At 41.6% G+C, this 24,415-nt stretch overlaps 1 protein-coding gene across 8 annotated transcripts in view; it reads right to left on the bottom strand.

Annotated features, from left to right (window-relative positions):
* The window catches only part of DENND2B (DENN domain containing 2B), a 139,438-nt gene that overhangs the window by 6,893 nt on the left and 108,130 nt on the right, over nucleotides 1-24,415 (bottom strand). For all 8 annotated transcript variants that reach the window (XM_035119670.2, XM_035119635.2, XM_035119654.2 and 5 more), the window contains 5 exons: nucleotides 24,055-24,124; nucleotides 16,866-16,943; nucleotides 14,957-15,097; nucleotides 13,745-13,893; nucleotides 1,541-1,718 (listed from right to left, as the gene is read on the bottom strand). In XM_035119670.2, coding sequence (XP_034975561.1) covers nucleotides 1,541-1,718; nucleotides 13,745-13,893; nucleotides 14,957-15,097; nucleotides 16,866-16,943; nucleotides 24,055-24,124 — 616 coding nt within the window. The remainder of the gene's footprint in view (nucleotides 1-1,540; nucleotides 1,719-13,744; nucleotides 13,894-14,956; nucleotides 15,098-16,865; nucleotides 16,944-24,054; nucleotides 24,125-24,415) is intronic.

The raw sequence follows: 24,415 nt of genomic DNA, 5'->3' as shown, positions 1-24,415 counted from the left end.
TTGAAATAGAACAATGACACCGGCAGGTATGCAGTTGTCCTTAATACAGTGGTACCTCGGGTTACAGGCACTTCAGGTTACAGGCGCTTCAGGTTACAGACTCTGCTAAGCCAGAAATAGTACCTCGGGTTAAGAACTTTGCTTCAGGATGAGAGCAGAAATCCTGCGGCGGTGGCAGGAGGCCCCATTAGCTAAAGTGGTACCTCAGGTTAAGAACAGTTTCAGGTTATGAACGGACCTCCAGACCTAATTAAGTTCTTAACTCAAGGTACCACTGTATTTTCTGGACTGATGCCAATTACCAATGTAGTATCTTCCTCATCATCTGCTCTCATTTTTGCCATGTTTACACCACAGGAAATCAGTTCTCACACTGAGCTAATTTCATGGTGGATGAAAGTATGTAGAGGAGAATGAATAAACTCAGAATTCAGCTCAGAACAGAATACATAGTTGTAGGCAACAGCACGTCGACCACATTGCTCCCTAAGCAACAAGCTGCCAATATACCTTCCTAGAATGGTCTGTGTAAATTTACCACTCAATTTTAATGCTCATGATAATTGGTAAGAGCCTATGTATTGATAGTTGCTTCTCCACTCCCATGCATTTGGTAGAAAATACCCAGATATGTCATAAGAGTTTGATTCAGGCATGCTCCTCATATGTAAAGCTCACATGGGAGCAAGGTGAGCAGGAATAAGAGGGATACACCCATCGCCTTCCAACTCGGGGAGTACAACTATGTGAAGTGGAAGATTCTGAATTGTGCAAAGAGCTTCCATGAGTAGAGGAGGTCCCCTGCTCTACAGGACCATCCTCCATGAGTTGGAAGATGACGGGAATAGTGACACAATGGCACAGCTTAGCATGCACAACCTGCTTGCCTTGTTGGGTTTGCATATGAGCAGAATGCCCAAATAGAACTAAGATTCTACTTCTGTCCTAGACAAACTTGCTTCTTTTAAAATGGTCTGTTTCTCTACCGTAGTCCATTTATGCAGGTGTTGCAGGCAGAAATAGAATTAAAAAATGAATGCATCCACCTCATAAGGATGTAAGAATATAAGCTTATTGAAATCAATGAGTTGCAATTCAGATCACCTGTCCCAAAATTGGCATTTCAGTGCTATGCTCACTCTAGCAGGGTTGGGGAACCGCAAGCTCAGTAGCCAAATGTGTCCTCTATGCTTCTCGATCTGGCCTTTGTTACACCACCCTGTTCCCAGGCCAATCCCCTCTACCAGCCCTGCTTGCACCCCAATGAGTGTTTTTGCCTGTCTAGAATGTAGCCTTGAACTCTCATCTTCTCTTTTGCTTTGCTGGATGGATGATAGAGTTGTGTATGTGGAAACTAGCTTATTAGAAAAAGTGAGATTCACTGCTTGGCACATCAATGAGGAGGAAAACTTTCAGAGAGGCAATGGCACTGTTTCCCATCAGTTGCAAGTAAGAATTGAAGCACAAAGGTTTGTTAAATCTATTGCAGAGTTCCTTCCTGGGAATTTCACCCACAATGAACTATAGACTCCATTCCTACCTCTTCTACTGGTAGCTCCTTTAGTTTAGGCAGTGAGTTGGAAAGCAATCCAACCAGAAACGGAGTAGGGCAGCAGACAATGTCAATCATGGAAGAAGGCAGGACAGGAATGAATGTGTGTTGCCAGGAGAAGGGGTACAGCAAAGCCACCACCGCATGAGAGCAGCTGGACAAGGTGCTGAGGACAAAACAGAATAGACATTAGCATGTGCTATAGCAAACAAACAAAACTTTCTGCTTGCTTCTTAATAAAAGTTGGGGCACTTCCAGATCATCACTATATTCAGACGGGGTTAAATCACATATCAGCAAATTCAGGTTGTACACTTCCCCCAAAAGATGGGACTTTCTACGACAAGGAAAGGGACCAGAAAAGGCACTGGAAAACATGGGATAACATTTGCTTTTGTGCAATGTCATCTAATCTCCCCACAAACAAATCAGAATGAGTGCTCATTAAATAGCTGGTGTCACTGAATCTCCCTGCAAACTAGTCTGGATGAACGCTCAATAAACCAGTTGTCTGAAAGCACACTAGAAGAAAAGAGAATGCCCTACATTCACGCACCACAAAATGGTCTACAGGATGACTTTGCACATTATCCAAATCCAATCTTTCCTGTTTAGTCAAAAGTCATCACCAGTCACCAATTTATGGAAGCCCACCAGGTGTAAACCTTGCCACAGTTTTAACCCCTGGCAACAATGATATTGTTTCCCTAGACAACTGGACAGCCCCAGTGATAAGATATATTGTCCTGCTAATCTGTTTCTAATAGGCTTATATGATTTTATTATTGTATTTTTAAACTTTTCTTGCAAGTTATTTCAGGACTTCTTTTTTAACCACGAAACAATGTAAAAATTTAATAAACCTAACCAGTAATACAGCAAAAGAATAAAAGAATAAAGGGGGGGGCACCATTCAAAATATATCATTGAAACACGTTAATAGCATACTATATTCTAAGAATCGCTTTCACCCGTTCAGGATCCTTTATAGTGTATCCAGATTCAGCTAGAGAAAATGCTGGCCAAACAATAAGAGAGTGGACAAATTTTGTTTTTGAAAAGTAAGGTAAAGGTAAAGGGACCCCTGACCATTAGGTCCAGTCGTGACCGACTCTGGGGTTGCGCGCTCATCTCACATTATTGGCCGAGGGAGCCGGCATATAGCTTCCAGGTCATGTGGCCAGCATGACAAAGCCGCTTCTGGCAAACCAGAGCAGCACATGGAAACGCCGTTTACCTTCCCGCTGTAGCGGTTCCTATTTATCTACTTGCACTTTGACGTGCTTTCGAACTGCTAGGTTGGCAGGAGCTGGGACCAAGCAACGGGAGCTCACCCCGTCACAGGGATTTGAACCGCCGACCTTCTGATCAGCAAGCCCTAGGCTCAGTGGTTTAACCACAGCGCCACCTGGGTCCCTTCTGAAAAGTAAGTCAGTTAATTACACATATACTTTAACATTTTTCAGGCAAAAGCAGTGGAACAATTACTGTATCGAGCACAGCTTTAGGTTAATATGGCACTGTAAAGGAGTGAACCCATTCAAAATCAGTATCTGAGAACAAGATTCTAGCTATCACATGGTACGCCAACCTCCCTGTTATGAGGTGAAACTAATCTGCCAAAGTTGGCAGCTCTAGTAAATGACAGGATAGTTGTTTAACTTCTGGATTAAATTACTGTATCCTACAGAAATAGTCTGAAGCCTTCAAAGTTAGCACTGATGAGATCAGATTAGTCTGACATGACTTATTTTTCAGAAACCCATGCTGACTTTTAGTGATCACAGCGTTCCTTTCTAGGTGCTCACAGACCGTTTGCTTAATGATCTGCTCTAGAATCTTTCCTGGTATTGATGTCAGGCTGACTGGTAATTGTTTGGGTCCTCTCTTTCCCCCTTTTTGAAATTAGGGACAACATTTGCCCTCCTCCAGTCTGCTGGGACTTCGCCTGTTCTCCAGGAATTCTCAAAGATTATTGCCAGTGGTTCTGAAATCACCTCTGCCAGTTCTTTGACTAGGTTAAATCAGTCACTAAGCTGATAGCCATGATAGGATTTTTTTTGTCTAGTCTTGATAGGATTTTGTTGTTGTTTGGGAGTGAAGAAAGCATTGGACTTGGTGGGACATGTTACCCATAAATGAGGGGGAAAGAAGAATAAACCTCACTTCCAGTGTAACATGTAGATTGAGAAATTGCACATCTTCCCCAGAATGAGATGTGTGTGCTTTGAGAAGTGGAACAGCCCATACATCTTAATACATGAATTGCCTGTCGATCTTAAACCAAAAGTGCAAAGAAGTGTTTGCTATCCCCACATGCTCTCACATAACACATCAATTCATTCAGCCAGTGGTTTGTCAATGACAATTGCCACTAAGAACATTGAGAGGAGGGTTCCTATTGACCTGCTTCCAGCAGGGTCACCTGCCACCTTCAACAGCTAGCCTGGCAAGCCTTTTCCCACTTTAAAGATGCAATGAATGGGGAAATTATGCCTGTTGAATTTCTGCCTGCCATGCAGATGACAAAAGAATCCTACCAAGCATAAACAGTGGGTAATCAAGGCTCTTATTAGCCTAATGGCTGATGCTTTCAATTTCAAATTGTGTAGCAATTTTCATTATTTCCCCATTCAACTAGCCTCGTCCTCATACAAACCCATATACTGTATATTCCTGCTTACATTTTTCACAGAACACCTTGTCCTTGACCAGCACAGCACAGTCTGAGAACTGGAAAGCCACAGTTCCTGCTGCCCTTGACTTTGAGGGCAGTTTCATTTGTTCTCAAGTTCTTCCATCTGCAGGATATGCTCCGTCTTCAGAGCACTTTCCAATGAAAGGCACTTCAGAAACCTCTGTGCACTAAAAAAACACTCTCACTGCTATGCTTCGCTATCACATTCTTTGGAAATTCCCTGCTAACAACATGCTTTTACCCAGAGTGCCTTCCCAGTACAGTCTTCTTCTAGAAGGCTACAATAAAATAGCTTTTTTGTCCAATCTACTTTAGGCTAACAAAAAAAGGAAAGGCCTTTTATTTCAAGAACTGCCACTTTAACTTGTGACGCTTTGTGCAGAGATTGGGGGGGGGGGGTTTCTTCCTGAATTTAAGGCGGCAACACTTGTGCCAAGATCTGAGCAACTTAGATAATCTTTAGTCACAGTTAAAACTTGTTTAAGCAAATATGCTTGAACAAGTTCTAACTGTGATGAAGGTTAGCTCAAATGTCATGGTCTGGATTGAATTCCAAATGTGTCCTTCACCTTAAGTTAGTGAAGAAAGTCCCTCACAAAGCTTTCTTCCACGAGAATACTTTTCATTTCAGAGAGTTATGAATACCCATTCACTGAACGAGTTTTTACAACATGAAAATGCTGTGTGGTCAATTAAACATCTATTTATTGACATGCAAGGCCTTTTCATGACCCTAGATGGCATCAAACTTCTGTTTGAAGATTCCTTGCCAATTCTCTGCAAAAGCCTTCTAAAAGGCCACACAAGACCATTTGCTCAGCAGAATATGAATAGTCTTAACAAAAACAGTCTTGTTGTGAGGATGGAATGGGGAGGGAGAAATCCATATACACCACTTTGGGTCCCTTGGGGAAATTAAATACAACAAATGAATAAAATGTAAGATCCAGCAATCCCTCATTAACCTGGGAACACCTTTGCCCAATGGATCTTCCCAATCTGCTTTAGTAAAAAAAGGCAGATCCCTCTCTACTGGAATGGATTTGGTACCACACAGGGCACCGGGTGAAGGCAACTGACTTTCATGACCTTGCCTACCTACACAAAGTTTAACGCTGCCTTCTTAGCAAACATTTCCCTCCTAGTACTGCTATCCAACATGTGACGTGCTAGCCTTGACTCTTATCTTGCTGAATAGTGTATTTGATTTAAAAACAAACAAAACACCACAATCTGATTCAGGAAAAGAAAATGTGGAGCATGCTTCACAGGCTTCCAGGCATAATCCTTTAACTTGCTTTTAATGACTGTGGAAGTTTCAAGTGTAACTGGTCAAGTCAATAAGCAAATGGAACTAAAGTGAGAACCATGTTAATCTAAAAGCAGGAACACAAACATTTCTTAGTGTTCAGGGCATACTCCTTGCTTTCTATAGAATGCCCTTTTGTAACCTACCCTCCTCTTGAAGGCAGGGCTGTGATGTAAATCAGCAACAACATCCTCTCTCTCATGGGCAATTCCCACGCTTGGGGAACATTTTGCTTTGGGCCACTTCACTAGATTTTTTTAAAATGAATTGTATAATGCACAGAGTCGCTGCGAGACAACTGGGTAGTAAACATGTGATCAAAGGCAGTTATACATGCATGACGACTTTTTTTCCTTTTATTTTATTTACTTCCAGAGTTGTTGCATTAGTCTACTGCAACAAAATGAACAGAGATTTACAGCTTAAAGATCGACAGATTTATTGCAGCATAAATTGTTGTAGGATGGAGGTTACGGATGGAGAAATGGATTCTGGTTCATGAAAGGTTCGACACAATAGAAATGTGAGACTTTAACTTGCCAGAGGAAATGCTGTTGCTTTCTTTGTTTTTGGTTTGATAAGAAAATAGGTTAGCTCGATTGTAATCTTCAGGTCTGAGTAGCTTTGGAGACTAAACGACTAAACAACAACAACAGCTTTGGAGATGGTTTTGTACAAATCCAAGATTTGTACTCTTTGGGAACATCTGCATGGAAGCCTTCCAAACTGGTTAGCCTAGTTGTTGTTTAGTCGTTTAGTCAAGCCCGACTCTTCATGACCCCCATGGACCAGAGCACGCCAGGCACTCCTGTCTTCCACTGCCTCCTGCAGTTTGGTCAGACTCGTGTTGGTAGCTTCGAGAACACTGTCCAACCATCTCGTCCTCTGTCGTCCCCTTCTCAGTCTGATTTCGATGCTGACCATCTAGTGATGTTCATGTGTAGAGTCATCTCTTGTGTTGTTGGAAAAGAGTGTTTGTGATGACCAGCTTGTTCTCTTGACAGAACTCTATTAGCCTTTGCCCTGCTTCGTTTTGAATTCCAAGGCCCAACTTGCCAGTTGTTCCTTTTATCTCTTGACTCCCTACTTTAGCATTCCAATCCACTATAATGAGAAGAACATCCTTCTTTGGTGTCATTTCTAGAAGGTGTTGTATGTCTTCATAGAATTGGTCAATTTCAGTTTCTTCAGTACCAGTAGATGGTGCATAAACTTGGATTAGGTAAAGGTAAAGGGGCCCCTGACCATCAGGTCCAGTCGTGTCTGACTCTGGGGTTGCGGCACTCATCTCGCTCTTTGGCCGAGGGAGCCAGCGTTTGTCCGCAGACAGCTTCCGGGTCATTTGGCCAGCACGACAAAGCTGCTTCTGGCGAACCAGAGCAGCGCACGGAAACGCCGTTTACCTTCCCACCAGAGCGGTCCCTATTTATCTACTTGCACTTTGATGTGCTTTCGAACTGCTAGGAGCTGGGACTGAGCAACGGGAGCTCACCCCGTTGCAGGGATTCGAACCGCCAACCTTCTGATCAGCAATCCCTAGACTCTGTGGTTTAACCCACAGCACCACCTGGGTCCCTTGGATTACTGTGATGTTAAAAGGTCTGCCTTGGATTCGTATTGAGATCATACTATCACAGTGGTTCCCAACAGGTGGTCCGGGGACCCCCAGGGGTCTGCGAGCTATGCCAGAGGGGTCCGCAAGATGCTATTAGAATAAAAAATATATTAAATATATTTCGTATGATAACAGATTTTTTGTTTTGGCCGCTTCCTGCATGAGCAGAGTCTAGTGCAAAACTAGAATTAGATAGAGGCAGTAGTTCTGCTGTATGCCGTTAGGTGGCGCTTTACAAACACTACTGTTTTGCAAAGAGGCAGCGCGCACATTCTACTAACGCTCACCTCCCCAAGATGCTTTGCGCACGTCGGCTTCATTTGTGCGCTACTGCGCAGGTACCCTGTCTTCTCCATTCCCCTCCCTCCTCCCTGGCGCGCGCTGCCTCTTTGCAAAATAGTAGTATTTGTAAACAAAGCATTGTTTTTCGCGGAAGCTACAGTTCGTGTAGTTAAAAATGGACCGTTGGTTAAAAAGTGGTTCATCTCATTAAGAACTGAAAATTAAAACTAACTGTATACTGATGGAGTACTCTGTTGTAACTGTAAAAAACGTATAAATATAAAATATAAAAAGACTCTTAATTTGGCTCTCACTTTTTAATTTTAGGATTAGGAATTAATAGGGGTCCTTGTCACAATAGCGGCTCGATGAGGGGTCCTCGAGAAAATTTTGTTGGGAACCCCTGTTCTATCATATTTAGTTAGCCTAGTACTTAGTACGAAAAAAAAGAAAAGGGTACTCTGTTGTACAATTTCAGCACATTCTTTTATGTTGTTTGTGCCACCCAGACAGTCTGGCATCAGTTCTCCAGCCAATATTGCCGCCAACTGCAGAATCCTTTCCTTTTACTTATTGGTTGATTATGGAAATAACCTTGCTGCATTAGCATCATTTACACATGTCATTAAAAAACAGGGCTGGTAGGCTGAATTGTAACGTTGTATGCTTGTATGCCTCTTTAACATATCTCGTAGTGAGTACCTGGACTGAATGTCTTTTTGAATGGAGAACAAAGATCTTTTTGTAGTGTGTAAACATGTGTAGACATTTGAAACTCCATTAACTTGGACAATTTAACTTATCATGATACTTAGCTCTACTTGGTTGTTTATATTGTAAGCATAGACGTCATGGGGCAGTTAAGAAGGGTGTGTGTGTGTTACAGGTGCCTCATACTGGCATAGCCATGGAATAAACATCTAGCCCAGATATGGTCCAATTTATATGCGCAAACTGAGATGTGGTTGGAGCCTGAACTGCCAGCATGCATTACAACTCATTGTCAGCCCACTTTTTCAATTTGGGTCCTCACCAAAAGCTGAACTAGGGCTCTTCTCAGCAGGTCATTATATGCTAATTGCCATTTTGCAAACCACCAAATACCTTCCTAAAGTGGGCTGAATGATGGGATATAAAATCATGGTCTATGGTTGTGATGAACTGATCCCACTGCTTCTTCACCACAAGTACATTTTGAACTGGAGTTGAAAACAAGCGGTTTCCAAGTAGGCTCACCAGGGATGCAATTGGTCTTCAAGTATGGGTCTTTCACATGAAAATTCAAGGCCTTGCAATGAGCAAGAATTTGTTTACAACTGTAGTCCAAAGGGGATGCCAGCTCAGGCAATCTGTAATCCGCAAGCCACTTAAAACCATGGTAAAATGGTCAGCATCAGTTCAGTGCCCTGAAGTTATGTCCAATTTCAACTTAAGGCAGACATACTGTAGGTCTAACTCAGGCATCCCCAAACTGCGGCCCTCCAGATGTTTTGGCCTACAACTCCCATGATCCCTAGCTAACAGGACCAGTGGTCGGGGAGGATGGGAATTGTAGTCCAAAACATCTGGAGGGCCAAAGTTTTGGGATGCCTGGTCTAACTTCTAATTCTGGTCCCATTAGAAGTATGAGACTCATTGTTCTTTCTTTCTGTACTCAAATTGTAAAAATGACATGCCATACATATTTTGTTTCAAAAATGCTTCCCTTTGAAAATATCAAAATAAGAGCATGAGTCATTGTTGCTACCCATGAAAGAAAAAATGCTGAGTGAATAGCTGCAACCGTGAGAAAAGTCCCCAATTTACAGAATATGCTAACACATGCATTCAGGGACAATTGTGATATTCAAAGTCAAAGAACTGAATGCACAGATTAGGAGAAAACCACAACAGAAGATGATGGGACGGCATTTACAGGAATCTAGGATACTGAGGGATATTTAATGGATAATGTTTCAGATACGGGGTGGGAGGGGAAACAAAAGCTGAATATTTCACAACACAAAAGGATTTTTAAGAGCAACTACGGTATTTGTCATGTGATATGTCCCAGGATATAATGCAAGCATGTGTTGTAGGCCACTTCATCATCCTGGGTGTTGTTGATTAGGGCTCTACTTCTGAGTTTTGTTGCAATTCAGTTATTCCCTTGCTGAATAGTCACAATAATCTGGACAGGCAACATCTGCACAGTACAGCCCGCCAGCCACATGGTCTCCCAAGTGCTTACCAAGCTCACTATTTCTACAATCCTAGATGGTGACCTGATGAACACAGCTGGTGGGCTGCATTCCACTTGGTGGATCACAAGTTTTGCATCTAGCAGTCAATTGCAAAGGGGACTCTGAGATCTAATTTGCATATTTTATTTGAGAATTACTTTTTATTTTGTGTAATAAGAAATTTTGGTGGATTTGACCATGGTTTTACTGCATATGTAGCAACTGCTTTCTTTCTTTCTTTCTTTCTTTCTTTCTTTCTTTCTTTCTTTCTTTCTTTCTTTCTTTCGTCTTCCTTCTTTGGATGTTGCCATGGAATTCAGCTAGCGCAATAAACAATTTTTTTTTTCGAAAACAGTTGTGCATCCCCTGCCAATGTGTTTTTCTAAGGATTTTTGCTCATTTGATTTTTACAAAACAGGGAATATATGAAAAATGCAATCTTTCATACAGGCAGGGGAGAAGCTATGGCCATTGTCACTGTAGGCTGGGTATGGAGACCAGGTGTTGGGCCAAGGTCTTGAAGATCCTGGCTACATTATATTGAGACTTAGGGCAGTTCTACAAAAAGGTCATGATCCTAAATTCAATCCACTGTTTCACAAACTGAACAGCCATTTTGATGTCCTAAGAGACCCAAACGGCTTGTGTGGGCATTTGGAGCTCCAACGGTGGCCCCACAAACAAACCTCTATGCCAGAGGTTGGCAAAGGTTTTGTGGCTTGGGCTAGGTCACGGTCCTGCAGACGACGCAGTGGGCTGGAGTGCGTACGCATGCATGTCCAAACACTATTTCCGATGCTCCTTCCGGCGCGGAGGAGGCATGCACAGCTTCCCATTCACTGCAGGAGCTTCCTGCAGCCAGTAGGAAGCCGGCCAGTGTTGCGGAAACCTGTCCCTGCTCTGCTCCATGCCAGTTTATCATGGTGCACAGGAGCCACCCGAGCAGGCGACAGGGTCCCCGAGCAGGCAGCAGGGGTTAAACGACCCCCATGGGCCTTAGGTTGCCAACCCCTGCTCTATGCTGTCAAAAACAAAGCCATACTTCTCACCCCCACTCAGCCTTAATATTCTAATTCAGGTCCTTTCCCCAATCTTCATTGAGTGGTTGGAAGTGGGGAAGCAGAAAAAAGCCCTCCTTCCATTCTGCAAAGAAAGAAACATCTGCATTCACACACCCATTCCATGCCACCTTAACCGAACAGAATGCAAACAGCAGCAGCCCATCAGGCAGTCAGGCAGCAGCAGATTTGCTCTGCGTTTTGCTTTGCTTTTTGGATGGCCTGGGGGTTGGGGGACATCCGAATTCACTCAACAAAAATATGTGGGATGGGTTCCAGTTGAGGGCAACGTCATGTGAACAACACCTATAAATTTTGGACTCAAAAAGCCTCAAACTCATGGTAAAGTCCAGTGAGGACAAGCCCCGATACAACCACCAGCAGAAACATTGCTGGAGTTTAACCAGCCCTACGCTAAGATTTCCCCAGTAAATGATTTTGAGCAAAATCAAATGCTTGCAGGGCAGGCTGAAGTGGTCTCACATGAATTGATATGCTGGCTTGAAAGCTTCATGTGACAAATTGCAGAGCACAAAGGTTTGGATGATAAAGCCGGGGTAGGGGGCATGGAGTGAGGAGGAAGTACATACTTTCCACATCACATCAGCCAATTATCAACCATCCCCTTGTACAAAAAAGGTTTTAACTATTGCTACAATGTAAAGAATAAACTCTCAGCTCCTTCATCCTGCTACTAAGTATTTCTCCTCCATGAATGTAAGCCAACATAAACTTCACGTTGAAAAGACATGAGTCATGCATAAGGATTTATCTTCTTGGGCATTGTGCACGAAGGATTTAGCAAAATCAAATGTGCTGTCATGCTTGGTGGTAATTGTTGACTTCACACTATAATAATGATCTCTGAAATTTCTGGTTCTCTGTCATCATGTAACAGAGCTTCTCAACTGGGTTATGCTATTAACAATGCCCTGAATAGACTTTCATCACTGATCTGCAAAGACACCAGCAATAATGAGATTATTTATGAGGAATTTATGAAACAGTTGTTGGCTCTTTGCAACCTAGAGTGTATTGTGAAGAATACACAAGTATAACAAAATGAATTTTGTGAAGCATTCCCACACAAATAGTGACCAGGTAGTGACAAATGAGGGGACCAGAATCCAACACAGTGGCTGCACAGGTGTGAACCAATGATGTCACCAGCCTGCATGGAATCTTAATTGCCTTTGTGCAGGTAGAATATCGCAGCATTCTCATCACCATTCAGCAGTAGCATCTGGTAAATACACAACTTATCTCTTGGTCCGTCTAGCTCAGTACTGTCTACGCTAACTGGTGGTATCTCTCCAAGGTTTCAGACCACTGCAACAGAGAGCACTATTCTAGTCCAGGGGTAGGCAAACTAAGGCCCAGGGACCGGATGTGGCCCAATCACCTTCTCAATCCAGCCCACGGATGGTCCAGGAATCAGTGTGCTTTTCATGAGTAGAATGTGTCCTTTTGTTTAAAATGCATCTCTGGGTTATTTGTGGGGCATAGGAATTCATTCATTCCCCCCAAAAAATATAGTCCGGTCCCCCACAAGGTCTGAGGGACAGTGGACTGGCCCACAGCTGCAAAAGGTTGCTGACCCCTGCTCTAGTCCTTTAAAATAGCCTGGTGGCATTTCCCATATTCTTCCACTGCATTAGCACCCTCATGCCCACACATACATTTTGCGATGCTTTATCTTTTCCTCCCTGTTTCATTTAGCTCTCTGCACTTCTGCTTTCCAGTACAGTACAGTACTAGAGTGCGCATCACTGACTTAAAGTGAAAAGAGAAGCATGAGCATTATCCCCTGACCAATATATCTATCTGTTACACTGGGAGAGCATACTTCCCTCTTGGTGAATCTAATTCAAACACCCTTGGAAAAGCACTACAGGGCACTTCCACAGGGCCATTTATTCTGAGCTCAATGCAGATCAGGCACACACATTTTTCACAGCATCCTCATGACATCCTCACCCAAATGTTATTCCCTATTTTTTCCTCTTTTAATCTGGATTGACTATCTTGCCCTTTTTTTCTTTAACATCAGATTTTTTGTATGACCAGTAAATCCATATTAAATAGAAAAATAAAATGGGACAATGTTTTGATGAGAATGACATGTGGACACTGCACAAAACTTGCATGTGTCAGCAGTAAGCTGACCAAGCCCACAGTAAACTGCCTTGTGGAAGTGCTCTCAATTAGAGTTGTCCCTTCCTCCCATATTACCAGTTAATAACCACACCTCTACATAGAATGAACCAGTTCATGCAAGCAAAAAGGTGTGGTACTGAAGCTATTCAATTCCTTTTCATGTCTTAACTTCAGAGGATAGCTAGAAATAAGTCATAAATTAGATCTTTATAACAAAAGGGGGAAAACCCTATGAAAATCACATAGACAAATTTTGTGCTCTACAGCGCCATCTGGTGTCACATCTTTACAACGGAGTTACAACTATATAACTGACTGGGTGTAGCTGAGTCCCCAAGTTTCACACCTTAGGCCAGTGCTTCCCAAAAGTTTTTCTCCCACAGACCACTTGGAAATTGCTGGGGATCTTGGCATGCCATTTAATAATTTTTTTTCCTGCCTGCTGTAGCAATTGAATGGGCATTGCTAGGCACAGTATAATTTTTACTTGCATTTTTATTGCTTGCATTGTTTTTTATATTGTATTTTACTGTATTAGAATTGTAACTGTTTTTCACAGACACACTGTGAACCACCTGAATGAAGCTCAGTCTGTAGAACTCAATTTGGGAATCCCCAGCTTTGGGTAACACGTAACACGTAGCATAGTATTACAGGTGTATTACTTTATAAAGTGATGTGAAAGCACTCAGTAAAAGCGTAACCTGAAGTCAATTCCATTTTTTTAAATAAGGGAGACAGGATGACTGGAAGTATCCTCAACTAGCTTTAATGAATGGTTATACAGTGAGCAGCACTATACTCATAGCATTATATAAGATTTTAATCAGGGAAGTTCTTGTGTGACTTACCTGAGTTTATCTGCAATGAAGATCACTCGACGTTCCAGCAGGAGGGAGGCAAAGATTCTGATGATTTGTCGTATACTCAGGCACTTGAAAAGACACTCAAAGTCCACATGTTCCAGGCGAGAGTCCATTGGCCTTCGGAGTTCTATCACCTGAATGCATTCCACAAACACAAGTCATGTTCTAACTGGCTTGATTATAATATGGACATTATGCCAATCTTGCATTCTGACTTTGGTTAATTATTATGTGGCATTTGAAAGCAACAAAACATTTCTTGGATTGTCTGCTTGGTTTGGTAGCCTTGAGAATTCATGTCACCTTTTATGGTATTTTCCCCAGGACAACTTCCCGTTACTTTCCACAATATGCAGAGAAGGAGAAAGTGCGTATTTTGCCTAATGTGTGCTTGACATGAAGCTGATGTTGGTATTGGCTTACTATTATTTATTATAATTTATTTTATTACTTATTAGATCCCTATACTGTCCTTCATCCAAAGATCACAGCGTGGTTTACAGTATAAAAGCACAAAAAGCCAAGTACACAGAGTGAAACCATTCCATCATTCATACACTACAATGTAAAAAGAATTAGCTCACATACAGTATGTTATGAATGCAGGAATGATCTCTTGCTTGGCTATCTTCATGACTATGACAAAAGTGCAATGACACTAATCTGTAGGCTGAACTATGTAGTCTTTTAATGACCAAATATAGACAAAATCGTGACATACTTATATATGGTACAAAACTGTTGCAACATGTTGGTTATAATTTTCAATCCTTGCTTGTGGTGACTTGTAGCTTCCTGACTTAACCACTAGGGATTAGTCAACAAGAGAAAACACCTTGGGACTACTCTGACGGCTAGCTTGCTGACCTTGTGATAAAGCCTGCTGATGTCATAATTTTATAGATAAAACCCAAGATGCCCTATAACATAGAATCTGTTAAACAAATATAAATTAGATTCCTGAAGTAGTTATGCACATACATACAGCAAAGTAAACTGCCTAATGAAACAGCTTCCCAAAAGAAATCTATTTTTTTAAAATAAATCCACAATACATGTAACTTCCAGAGCTGTGATGGCTCTCTGTGTTCTATTTTCTTTCTCTCTATTTTACTGTTTCAGAGAGAGAGAGAGAGAGAGAGAGAGAATATATATGTGTGTTAGGGTTTTACTTGAAAGTTTAAGGTTTCTTTTTACCTCATTTCCAGCTCCAGGCAGGAAAGTCTTGACTTTGATTGTCTTTCCAGGTGCAGGAAAAGGAGACTCCATCAGACTTCTCATAAATGGATAAACCAGGGCAGCTGATATTCCTCTTCTCCTTTCAACTTCATCCAGTATCTGATCCATTACAGCAGAAGAAAAGAGAAGCTGTGCCTTAATGACAATTTACACATGTATGCTATATTGACTCTGCTCAACCAAAGTGCTAGTAAATCGGAAATTTTGTGTTTTGTCTATTAATTTTTTTAAAAAAATAAAAACAAGCAATATCCAACTCTCTTTTTCCAGAAATGTCATTTCTAGGACTGAAGTCTTCCAGTTGAGTATGGACTTGATCTAAACGTACTTCTTTGAGAAGGACTGTCACTAACATTCCATCTGAACAAGGAATCTCTCAACGACACCAATGTTTGAAAGATAACCTGGAACTACAGGACCTTTGCTGCATACAGCACCACACAGATAATGGTCAAACAGAGGGACTGTAGCTAATCAGCACAGCTGGACCAAGTAATGTGGGGAGACAATAGGGGTCATAGGGCATAAGCTGTAGCCAAGGTTTGTTCCTTGGCTTACCACTTGTTCATTGCCTGGCAGAAATAAACCCGTGTGCCAAAATTCAGGTGCAACATTGAGCAGAACCATGGCAAAAAAAAAAAAACCAGTGCGAAGATGCAGGGCCAGAGGAGGAGAAAAGCAGCCACAAATTTCTCTCCAGGAATCAGCAATTTTGCACATTCACATTAAGCCATTGTCTCTCAGGAACAGACAGTAACAGCACAAGAGAGTTCAAATTCCCTTTGAGTAACAATCATCAAAGTTTGAAAGCTTTTTATATCTGAAAACCTTTATAGAACGGAGAATATGCTTGTGATAATATAAATGAAGAAGCAAGTTTGCTGGGCTGCTATCAAAAAGTTCCGGTTTTACCTTCTGACATTTAAATAGCTCAAGTAAGTCATTTACCGTTTCCTTTAATAGCTGAACTGCAAACGGGAAGCTTTTTTTTTTTGCAAAAAACATTTTTGAGGCAATTTGATGTTGATGTATAATTCTGCCTGATACAGTCAGACCACTACTGTCTACTATTTTTTTTAGCCTTACTTCCTGAGATTATTTTATTGGAGATACCAGGGCATGAATGTGATGCCTTCTGCATGCCTCTGACACTGCTATTTAGATAACTCCCATTAACACATTTTAAGCTTTCTCTGATGACAGAAAACAGCATAGCCTAACCGAATTCACACATGCAATGATCTTGATATGAAGTTATATTTTATCTACAGGTGCATATGCATACTGAACTTCCAAGTTTCAGCAACTTTTGGTGAAACAGGCCTTGGGGATGGGAAGTGGAAAGGAGGTATAATATGAACTGGGAGATTATCACGTCTGGCATCAGTATTTTTGGTGTGCATGGGGATTAATGCAGACTGAATACAGGGGCATGTGGGCCATGAGGATTAGATATCCATTGGATGCACATCTAACCACAGTTTTTTTAAAAAAAGGTTCTGGAGGCATTCCCTGTATTTGGCAATAAACGGATACTGGGTTAGTGTTATACTGGCTCATCATTTCAGATAAGTGTGCCAAGAATTACAGCTTGGCCAAAAGTGGCTTTAGAATACAATGGACTGAGAGGGAGAGTGCCAATACCGACAGACACAGATGTTTTTCAAATTGAGATGAACTTCAGGCACAGAAGTAATAAAGCATTCTTTAATAAAGTCAATAACAGAGATGAACTGTCCAGCACAGTAATTCTAAAATACTGTTATCGCCAATCAAACAAAAAATTCCTCTTCTTGATTCATTAAGTGTGAAAGTTTTCTGTGAGCAGCTAATGCAACATCAGTGCTTAAAAAAAGCTCCAGCTTACCTTGGAAAATAAGTCAAAGCAACCCAGGCGGCTGATCACACAATATACTTCAGGTAGGCGTGCACCTTTTCCACTTGGCTGACAACAATAGTAAAAGAAAGAAAGAAAGAAAGAAAGAAAGAAAGAAAGAAAGAAAGAAAGAAAGAAAGAAAGAAAGAAAGAAAGAAAGAAAGAAAGCAGGTTTAGTTGCATTTTAAGACACTGATATGATTGTGCCATTGGCCATTATTCTAAACATGAATCTTTCCTTTCATCACCAAATTGGTCAAACTGTTGGGAAATCACCTCATTCTTTTCCCAAAGGCTGGAACCTCAGGATACATTTATCCATTCTGGCAAATGCTGTGCAATGGACAGACTTCCCCATCATCATATCAAATCAAAGTTTTGTTTTGTTTTAAAGAAACCTCCAGCACATTTAGCAATTTCTGCCATTGATGTCGTTTTTCTATCGTATATGAACTGAAGCCACCAATATCACTTATGAGAAAAGTTGGGAGTGAGGGCCATTGAGAATGCGACCCACTAGGGCCAGCCCAATACATTTTGCTGCCTGAGATTGAAGGACAAGATTGTGCCGTATTCCATGTACTGAAGCCTTCAACTGGCAGTTGAATGAATCCTGTCAACAGGATAGAGTCTTCCATAGCACCCAAGGCCTCAGGCTAGATTATGGGGCCAAGGTAAGGCTATGTGGCAACAAAGATGAATGATTAGCTGGGGGTGGGGTGGGGTCAGTATACAGACAATCAAGTACTGTTGCTGCTGCTCCCATCCCAGTACCCAGTGCCTTTTTTTCAGGGGGTACTCAAGTAGCAGCACATCTTTTTGTTGTTGTTAAAAGTGTGGCACTTCACGCCCTGGGTCCCCCCCAATCCCTCTCACTACCAAGCAAATGTAATAAGCGAATAGAAGGAGAACCTAGCCAGCTGATGCTGACAAAAAACCCAAATGCACACTATAAAAAAGAACATACATTTCACCACCCCTCTCCCCCAACCCTATACTGTATACAATACTAATGTCTCATATCAAATGTAACTGATTCGTAGAAAGGACTTCACAATCTGAAAAAGAGACAATGCATGTACTTTTGCAAACCAAGAAAACTTTTAATTTTTTTTTAAGTGTGGTACTTCCTGTAACAACTTCATGGTGAGTACCGACACCTATTTTTCTAGGGGGGAAAGCGCTGCCAGTACCTATGGCCTGAGGTGTAGTAGCCTTGGCCACCACAAATCTTCCCAAATGAGTTGGCATGCTAAGTCCATTGGGTGTCTTGCAAATAGAAAGCAATCAGGAAACTAGTCATGACCTAGGTGATTTGACAATGTCCTCCATAATCATGTAGACATTCCTTCATTATGAGTGTTAAAAGGCAGTTAATTTGCAGTTGTGCTGATGGTGTGAGCACATGATCCATATTAAGGGCAAAATGGCAGTTCCAATCAGAGCCGTAGCTAGGTGATCTTGTGCCCCTGGCAGAACCATCCAGATTGCGCCCCCTAGCCACGGACAAATTAGCTATTCTTTCCGCCTCTCCTCCACTACCACCCCCATTCAATTCACCCTCTATTCAAAACCTTTTCTTATGAGGCAATAATCAATATTTAATTTATAAACATATTTATGGACATTTTTAGCCGATTGGGGGGGCCCTCACCTGCGGGGGCCCACCTCACCACCCCCTAGGTACAGCCCTGGGGCCACTTCTGTGTACCTAAGGTACACAAGCCTAAGGCATATAGAAATTTAAAGCACAGGCTGTCCCTGGAAGGAGTGGAGAAAAGCTAAGTGTTGATAAACCCAAAGCTAACATTGGGGAATTTCTTTTTCTACCTATGTTTTATTGCTTCCTATCCCACTCGTGGGATAGGGGTGCGGGTGGTGCTGTGGGTTAAACCACAGAGCCTAGGGCTTGCTGATCAGAAGGTTGGCGGTTCGAATCCCCGCGACGGGGTGAGCTCCCGTTGCTCGGTCCCAGCTTCTGCCAACCTAGCAGTTTGAAAGCATGTCAAAGTGCAAGTAGATAAATAGGAACCGCTACAGTGGGAAGGTAAATGGCGTTTCCGTGTGCTGCTCTGGTTCACCAGAAGCGGCTTTGTCATGCTGGCCACATGACCTGGAAGCTGTACACCAGCTCCCTTGGCCAATAACGCGGGATGAGTGCCGCAACCCCAGAGTCGGTCACAACTGGACCTAATGGTCAGTGGTCCCTTTACCTTTAAGGTATGCTACTTCCTTCCATTTCCCATCAAACCAAAGGAGGTGGCAACATTTTAAAATCCTGGTTGTTAACCCTATTTTTATGAAGCTTTCAAAATATTTTCTGCAGTTAACGCTTTGCTGTTGAGCTGTTTGCACACAAGTCACAGGAAACTGCAGATTAATGTTCTAATCAGAGAATGACTGGGCTGGTCAGCAGGTGCGTGTGCTGCTGCAGTTAAAATCGTGAAGATGCAGCGCTGTTAAGTGAACACAGATGAGTCTATTTCTGGATCAAGACCTGCTGCTCAGCAGACGTCATATTTCTGAAAAGGCAGAATCCTTCTTTGTCCATATTAGGTATAAAAACGCCTTCTAAAAGCATCAAGTGATTATATCTAGCATGTGGGATTTGGGTTAAAATCATTGTGTCAAATCTGCAGGAATGCTGTAGCTATGCCAGGCGTCCTGGACAGCTACCAGCTAAAAGCTGTCTTGCTGGCTGCCAGTAAAAACACTGCATTCCTGGGTCATATATAATAACAGGAACAATAACGGCTCACAGTTTAGTCAAAAGCTCTGGCCTTGTGAAATATTACTCCTGTGGTATGTTTTTTGCTGGGTTTTTTAAAATAACCCTTAAAGGCTACAGTGTCACCAAGTTTTTTTTAAAAAAACCATTGAGCATCTTCACTTCCCAAACCTCTCTTGCTTCATGTCCTTTATTTCAGATTTCCCTTTTCTTTTTACCAGCAGCAGTGACTTCCTTTGATCACAGCAATAAAAATGGAGTCCCTCAGAGTTGGAAAGTTTTTAAGTGGCTGGAACTCTTCTTTCTATCAACTCTTTCACTGGTGTGCGCATGCACCAAACTGCATAACTTTTCAATTCCTTTCAAACCTCTAATTATGAAAAAAGCCCCAAATCCACCAATGCTGATTTTTTTAGACAACTGTGTTAATACAAAGCTTTTTTACATTTGTGGCAGTATTCACATTTGGAATGAAACTCATTGAATTTTGAAATTGTTTTCTAATATACTGTAGCGTGCAATTTTAAGTAATAGCTCAAATTTTAAAGATTCCTGCTTATTTTCCATTAGGCTCTGTGTGTGTGTGTGTGTGTGTGTGTGTGTGTGTGTGTGTGTGTGTGTGTGCTGGTTAGTGGAAGGTGGAATCAAGCAATACTGGGAGGGCCACAGGTCCCCCAACTTTGGTCTATATGAATAGGTAAATCAGAAGTGGATTTAGAGGAGCACCGCTGGTTTGGCTGCACTTGGCGCAGAGCTTCGGGGGCACTGCAGCTATGATGCAGAATGGAAGATGCAAAGCAAGGAGAGTTCCGATTTTTGGTGCTACACAGGGCATCGCTGAAATTTGAGGCCCCAAGGTCCACCACTGACTAAATGCCCCAGCAGCAAGTTGTCTCAGTGCTACTGGCTGTCATGCAAAATTGTAAAGATCAGAAATTACCTATCATCAAAGCCAGTTTCATCTTCCTGTGAACCTCAACCTCACTGCTTTCTCACCAAACAAGGGGCTTAGTGAAGAGCATATTCCGATCTTATGGCAGCCCCAGAAGTTTTAGCGAGATTTGTGAGTCTGAAGGCAGTCTTAAAAAACAAATCTCCCCAAGTATTCAAGAAGACTAAAGGTTGTCAGCCTAGCATACACATCTATAGCACAGAACTCTGAAAAGAGAACAAAAGGCTTATTTGGGCCTCAAAGCCCTTAGGAATAGCTCTTAGGTAATGTTTGCAACTGTTTTCCATTTTCGTGCATCAGTGAATTATTTCCCACTACTTTTGAATATCAACATAGGAGTTCTGATAAAAGAGTTTCAGATTTAGCCACAAATAATGGTATTTGAATGTAATTTCTAATAATCCCAAAGGGTGACATCTAGAATTCAAACCTCAGTTTATGGAGAAGACATTAGTGCCAGTGATCAAAATGCACTTATAATATAATGCTTATTTAAGTGAAGGAAACTGTGGATGCAGCAATGTAATGTGAACGTACTGTACATATTAATAGTCGTGGAAGTCTGACAACTGTACTTGTCCAACTTTATTGTTTTGAAAATGAAACAATCACAGTATTTAATCCAAAACTGGACTGGAAGCAGCATCTGACAGTGCCAGGAGATCCTGTCCCACACTATCAACATTACTTTAGATTACAGCTTTTTAATAGGTTTTTCTGAACAGTAAAGTCTGTGTTCTATAAGTCAGGGTTGTGTTGCATGTGCTGTGCAGATGATTTACAAGGTCTGCAGTTTTGCACACCCAACCCTTTCCATCCTCAAAGCAATCAAACAGGAGTACCAGCTATCCTGCCAGGAATATTCATTGGTATCTCCCTCTCCACCATCCAACCCAGGCCATCAGCAGCACCCACTGCTGAAAAGTTAAGCTTTCTAAAAAAGAAAAGAAAAATCTAACAGCAGGTAGTCCCTTCAGAAGTGGGAGTATCTGCTTCTCCAGAACAAGGTTCCATCTTAATGTGCTGCTCCCTTGCAAATTACAGTGGTACCTTAGTTCTCAAACTTAATCCGTTCCGGAAATCCGTTCCAAAACCAAAGCGTTCCAAAACCAAGGCGTGCTTTCCCATAGAAAGTAATGCAAAACGGATTAATGCATTCCAGACTTTTAAAAATAACCCCTAAAACAGCAATTTAACATGAATTCTACTATTTAACAGGACCATTGATCCATAAAATGAAAGCAATAAACAATGTACTGCAGTCGCACAATCAATCAGTAGCTGAACCGGGTTCCACACATTCACAAAAACAAAACAAAAGAACCACAAAAACAAAAACGCAAAATAAATAGCAAAAAAACAGACAGACCTCAGCGTAACACTCAAAACAGAAGTGTGGCACTCAAAATGGGAGTGTGGCATTCAAATCGGAAGTGCAACACTCAAAACAGAGCAAGTTCAGCTTCCGAAAAAAGTTCACAAAGTGGAACACTTATTCCCAGGTTTGCAGTGTTTGGGTTCCAGGTTGCTTGAGTACCAAGGCATTTGAGAACCAAGGTACCACTGCACTTGTTTGAACCAAAGCCAAGGTCACTTTGCCACTTTGCAGTGTCAGCACAGAGTAAGTGATCAACAGTGATGTGGACCTTTGGTTGTCATATATCACATTTTTCCTATTTCTGGTCATATGCCTCCTACTATTCCTGCTATTCTGCTATTGTTGATTATTTACTATCCTCATTGTCTCACAGATATTGGATCCTTGATTCGTGTCCCTGCAATTAAAAAACTCCCCAAGTAAAACAACTTGCCACATCAATTAATGTATTTCAAAAATACATGCTCTTTCTGTCATGAGCATCAATCTTGTGGAGAAAACATAAAGTGGGCAGAGCCTTTCATTATATGAATGGTTGCATTTGATCACCCCCAATTCAGCAAGGTGTAATCCACATTCAGGACACATCAGGACACTCATGCATGGATTACCTCACTATACATGCCAGAGACTGCTTTAGGATAATTTTAGTACTGCTAAAGGAGACATGAAAGCAGAAATACTAGGTGCCTAATCATGGATCTGCCACCAACATCAAAGAGGGGAGTGAGTGCAAAAGGAGACTACAGATGAGGGGTACTGTATCATCTCTTGCTTCTCTATTACCACCCTACATTTTATTCCCACATGTGTTTTACTTCCTAGTGAAACTTTAATAGTAGAAGCATTCTCAACTGCAAGAAAGGTGGTTGGGAGATGGGATGCAGAAAGGTAAGTGACAAATGGGGGCAGGGGTGTTCAGCATTCCTTTCCTGTATGCATCTTTTTGCTGTCAAAACCAGAGCCTGCACAACCCATTTCTGTGTGTCTGGTGGCAGACCTGTGTTTAAGCACATAGATCATCTACCATCACATCTTAATTGGCCCAAAGTGGAAATCAAAGATTGACCTTGACCCAGTTTCCCAATAACGTAATGTCTACAAAAGGGAAGACTGGCAGAGCAACAGCATGAGAAAATGCAGCTTACTGGCCTCTGTTTGGCACTACAACACAATCTCATTAAAAACATATGATTGGGATAGGAAGCAATAAAACGTAGGTAGAAAAAAAAAGTTCCCCAATGTTAGCTTTGGGCTTATCAACACTTAGCTTTCCTCCACCCCTTCCAGGGACAGCCTGGGCTTTAAATCTCTATGTGCCCTTTTCTCTCTCTCCAGAGCTTTCCCCATAAAAATCTGCTCTTTAAAGTTCAATTTGAACAAACAGCAATCCACAGAAACCCTTAATTGGCATTGAATTGACATTTGCTGCAACTGAGCATTAATGGGCAGGTTTTTTTTCAGGGAAAGCTCTGGAGCAAAACAAACACACACAAAAAACACTTGGACAGGGAGCTTTTAAGTGCAGAGCTGTGCCTGGAAAGAGTGAGGCATAAGCCCTTATGGTAAGTATGCATAAGCCCTTTCTTTGGCAGTTCTAGTGACCTGTACATTAGTTTGCTGATGTGCTAGGCATCTGTAGTCCAGTATGCATTATGCAGCTAATAATAACTAGTACTGCTAGTCCAAATGTACTCATGGGATCACCATGGGGAAAGAATCAACTGTCATGAGTGCCAGTAGCTCTATATCCTCTTCATAACAGGTAACATTTCTATCAGATACATACTGTTTTACTTCTAGTAAGCTCTTCTCTGGAAATGCCCAATTTGGGAGTAGTTTCCAAGTAGAATAAACTACTGAGAGTAGGTTTCGCTTTTTTAAAAAATGGAATTCCATGCCATAAACACTGAAACATGTAAAATACAGTAACTCCTAGATCCCCTAGAATATGAACATGGATTTGATTTGACTTTCTATAGAAAAAGCTATATTTCCCTTAAGACCACAAAAGATTAATTTTCTTCTTGCATTTGTCTGCAGCCCCAAAAGTAACACATTCAGCTCTCATAATATGTCACATTCTTAGCATAGTGTACGCTGAAAAAGTTGATGTACTTACTAGTAATCTTCTGCAGTAACCAAACCTTCTGCTGCCGTCTTCTCCCGTCAGCATGAAAGAGAATGTTTCACTGTAACAAATATTATCACAGATGTTACTGTGCTGCCAAAAAGCAGGTGTTAAGATTCCTTTCGATTAATATTTTGACATGTTTTGAGATATCTTCCAGACAGATAAATCTTGTGGTTTTATCTCATAGTCTTGGTGAGGCTTTGAGACTAACCAAAGGATTTGTACTCATTCTATCCATGTGTAAATGATTACATAACACAAGAAGCAACGGAGAACCAGATATTCTATTGTGAAATTGGTTCATTGCTTTTGCCTCACAGTTGTAGGACAGAGTACTCCACTTATAGTG

Source organism: Zootoca vivipara, chromosome 1, assembly GCF_963506605.1.
Source record: "Zootoca vivipara chromosome 1, rZooViv1.1, whole genome shotgun sequence".
In the NCBI taxonomy this organism is placed as follows: Eukaryota; Metazoa; Chordata; class Lepidosauria; order Squamata; family Lacertidae; genus Zootoca; species Zootoca vivipara.
This window is presented reverse-complemented; position numbering and strand designations above follow the sequence as displayed.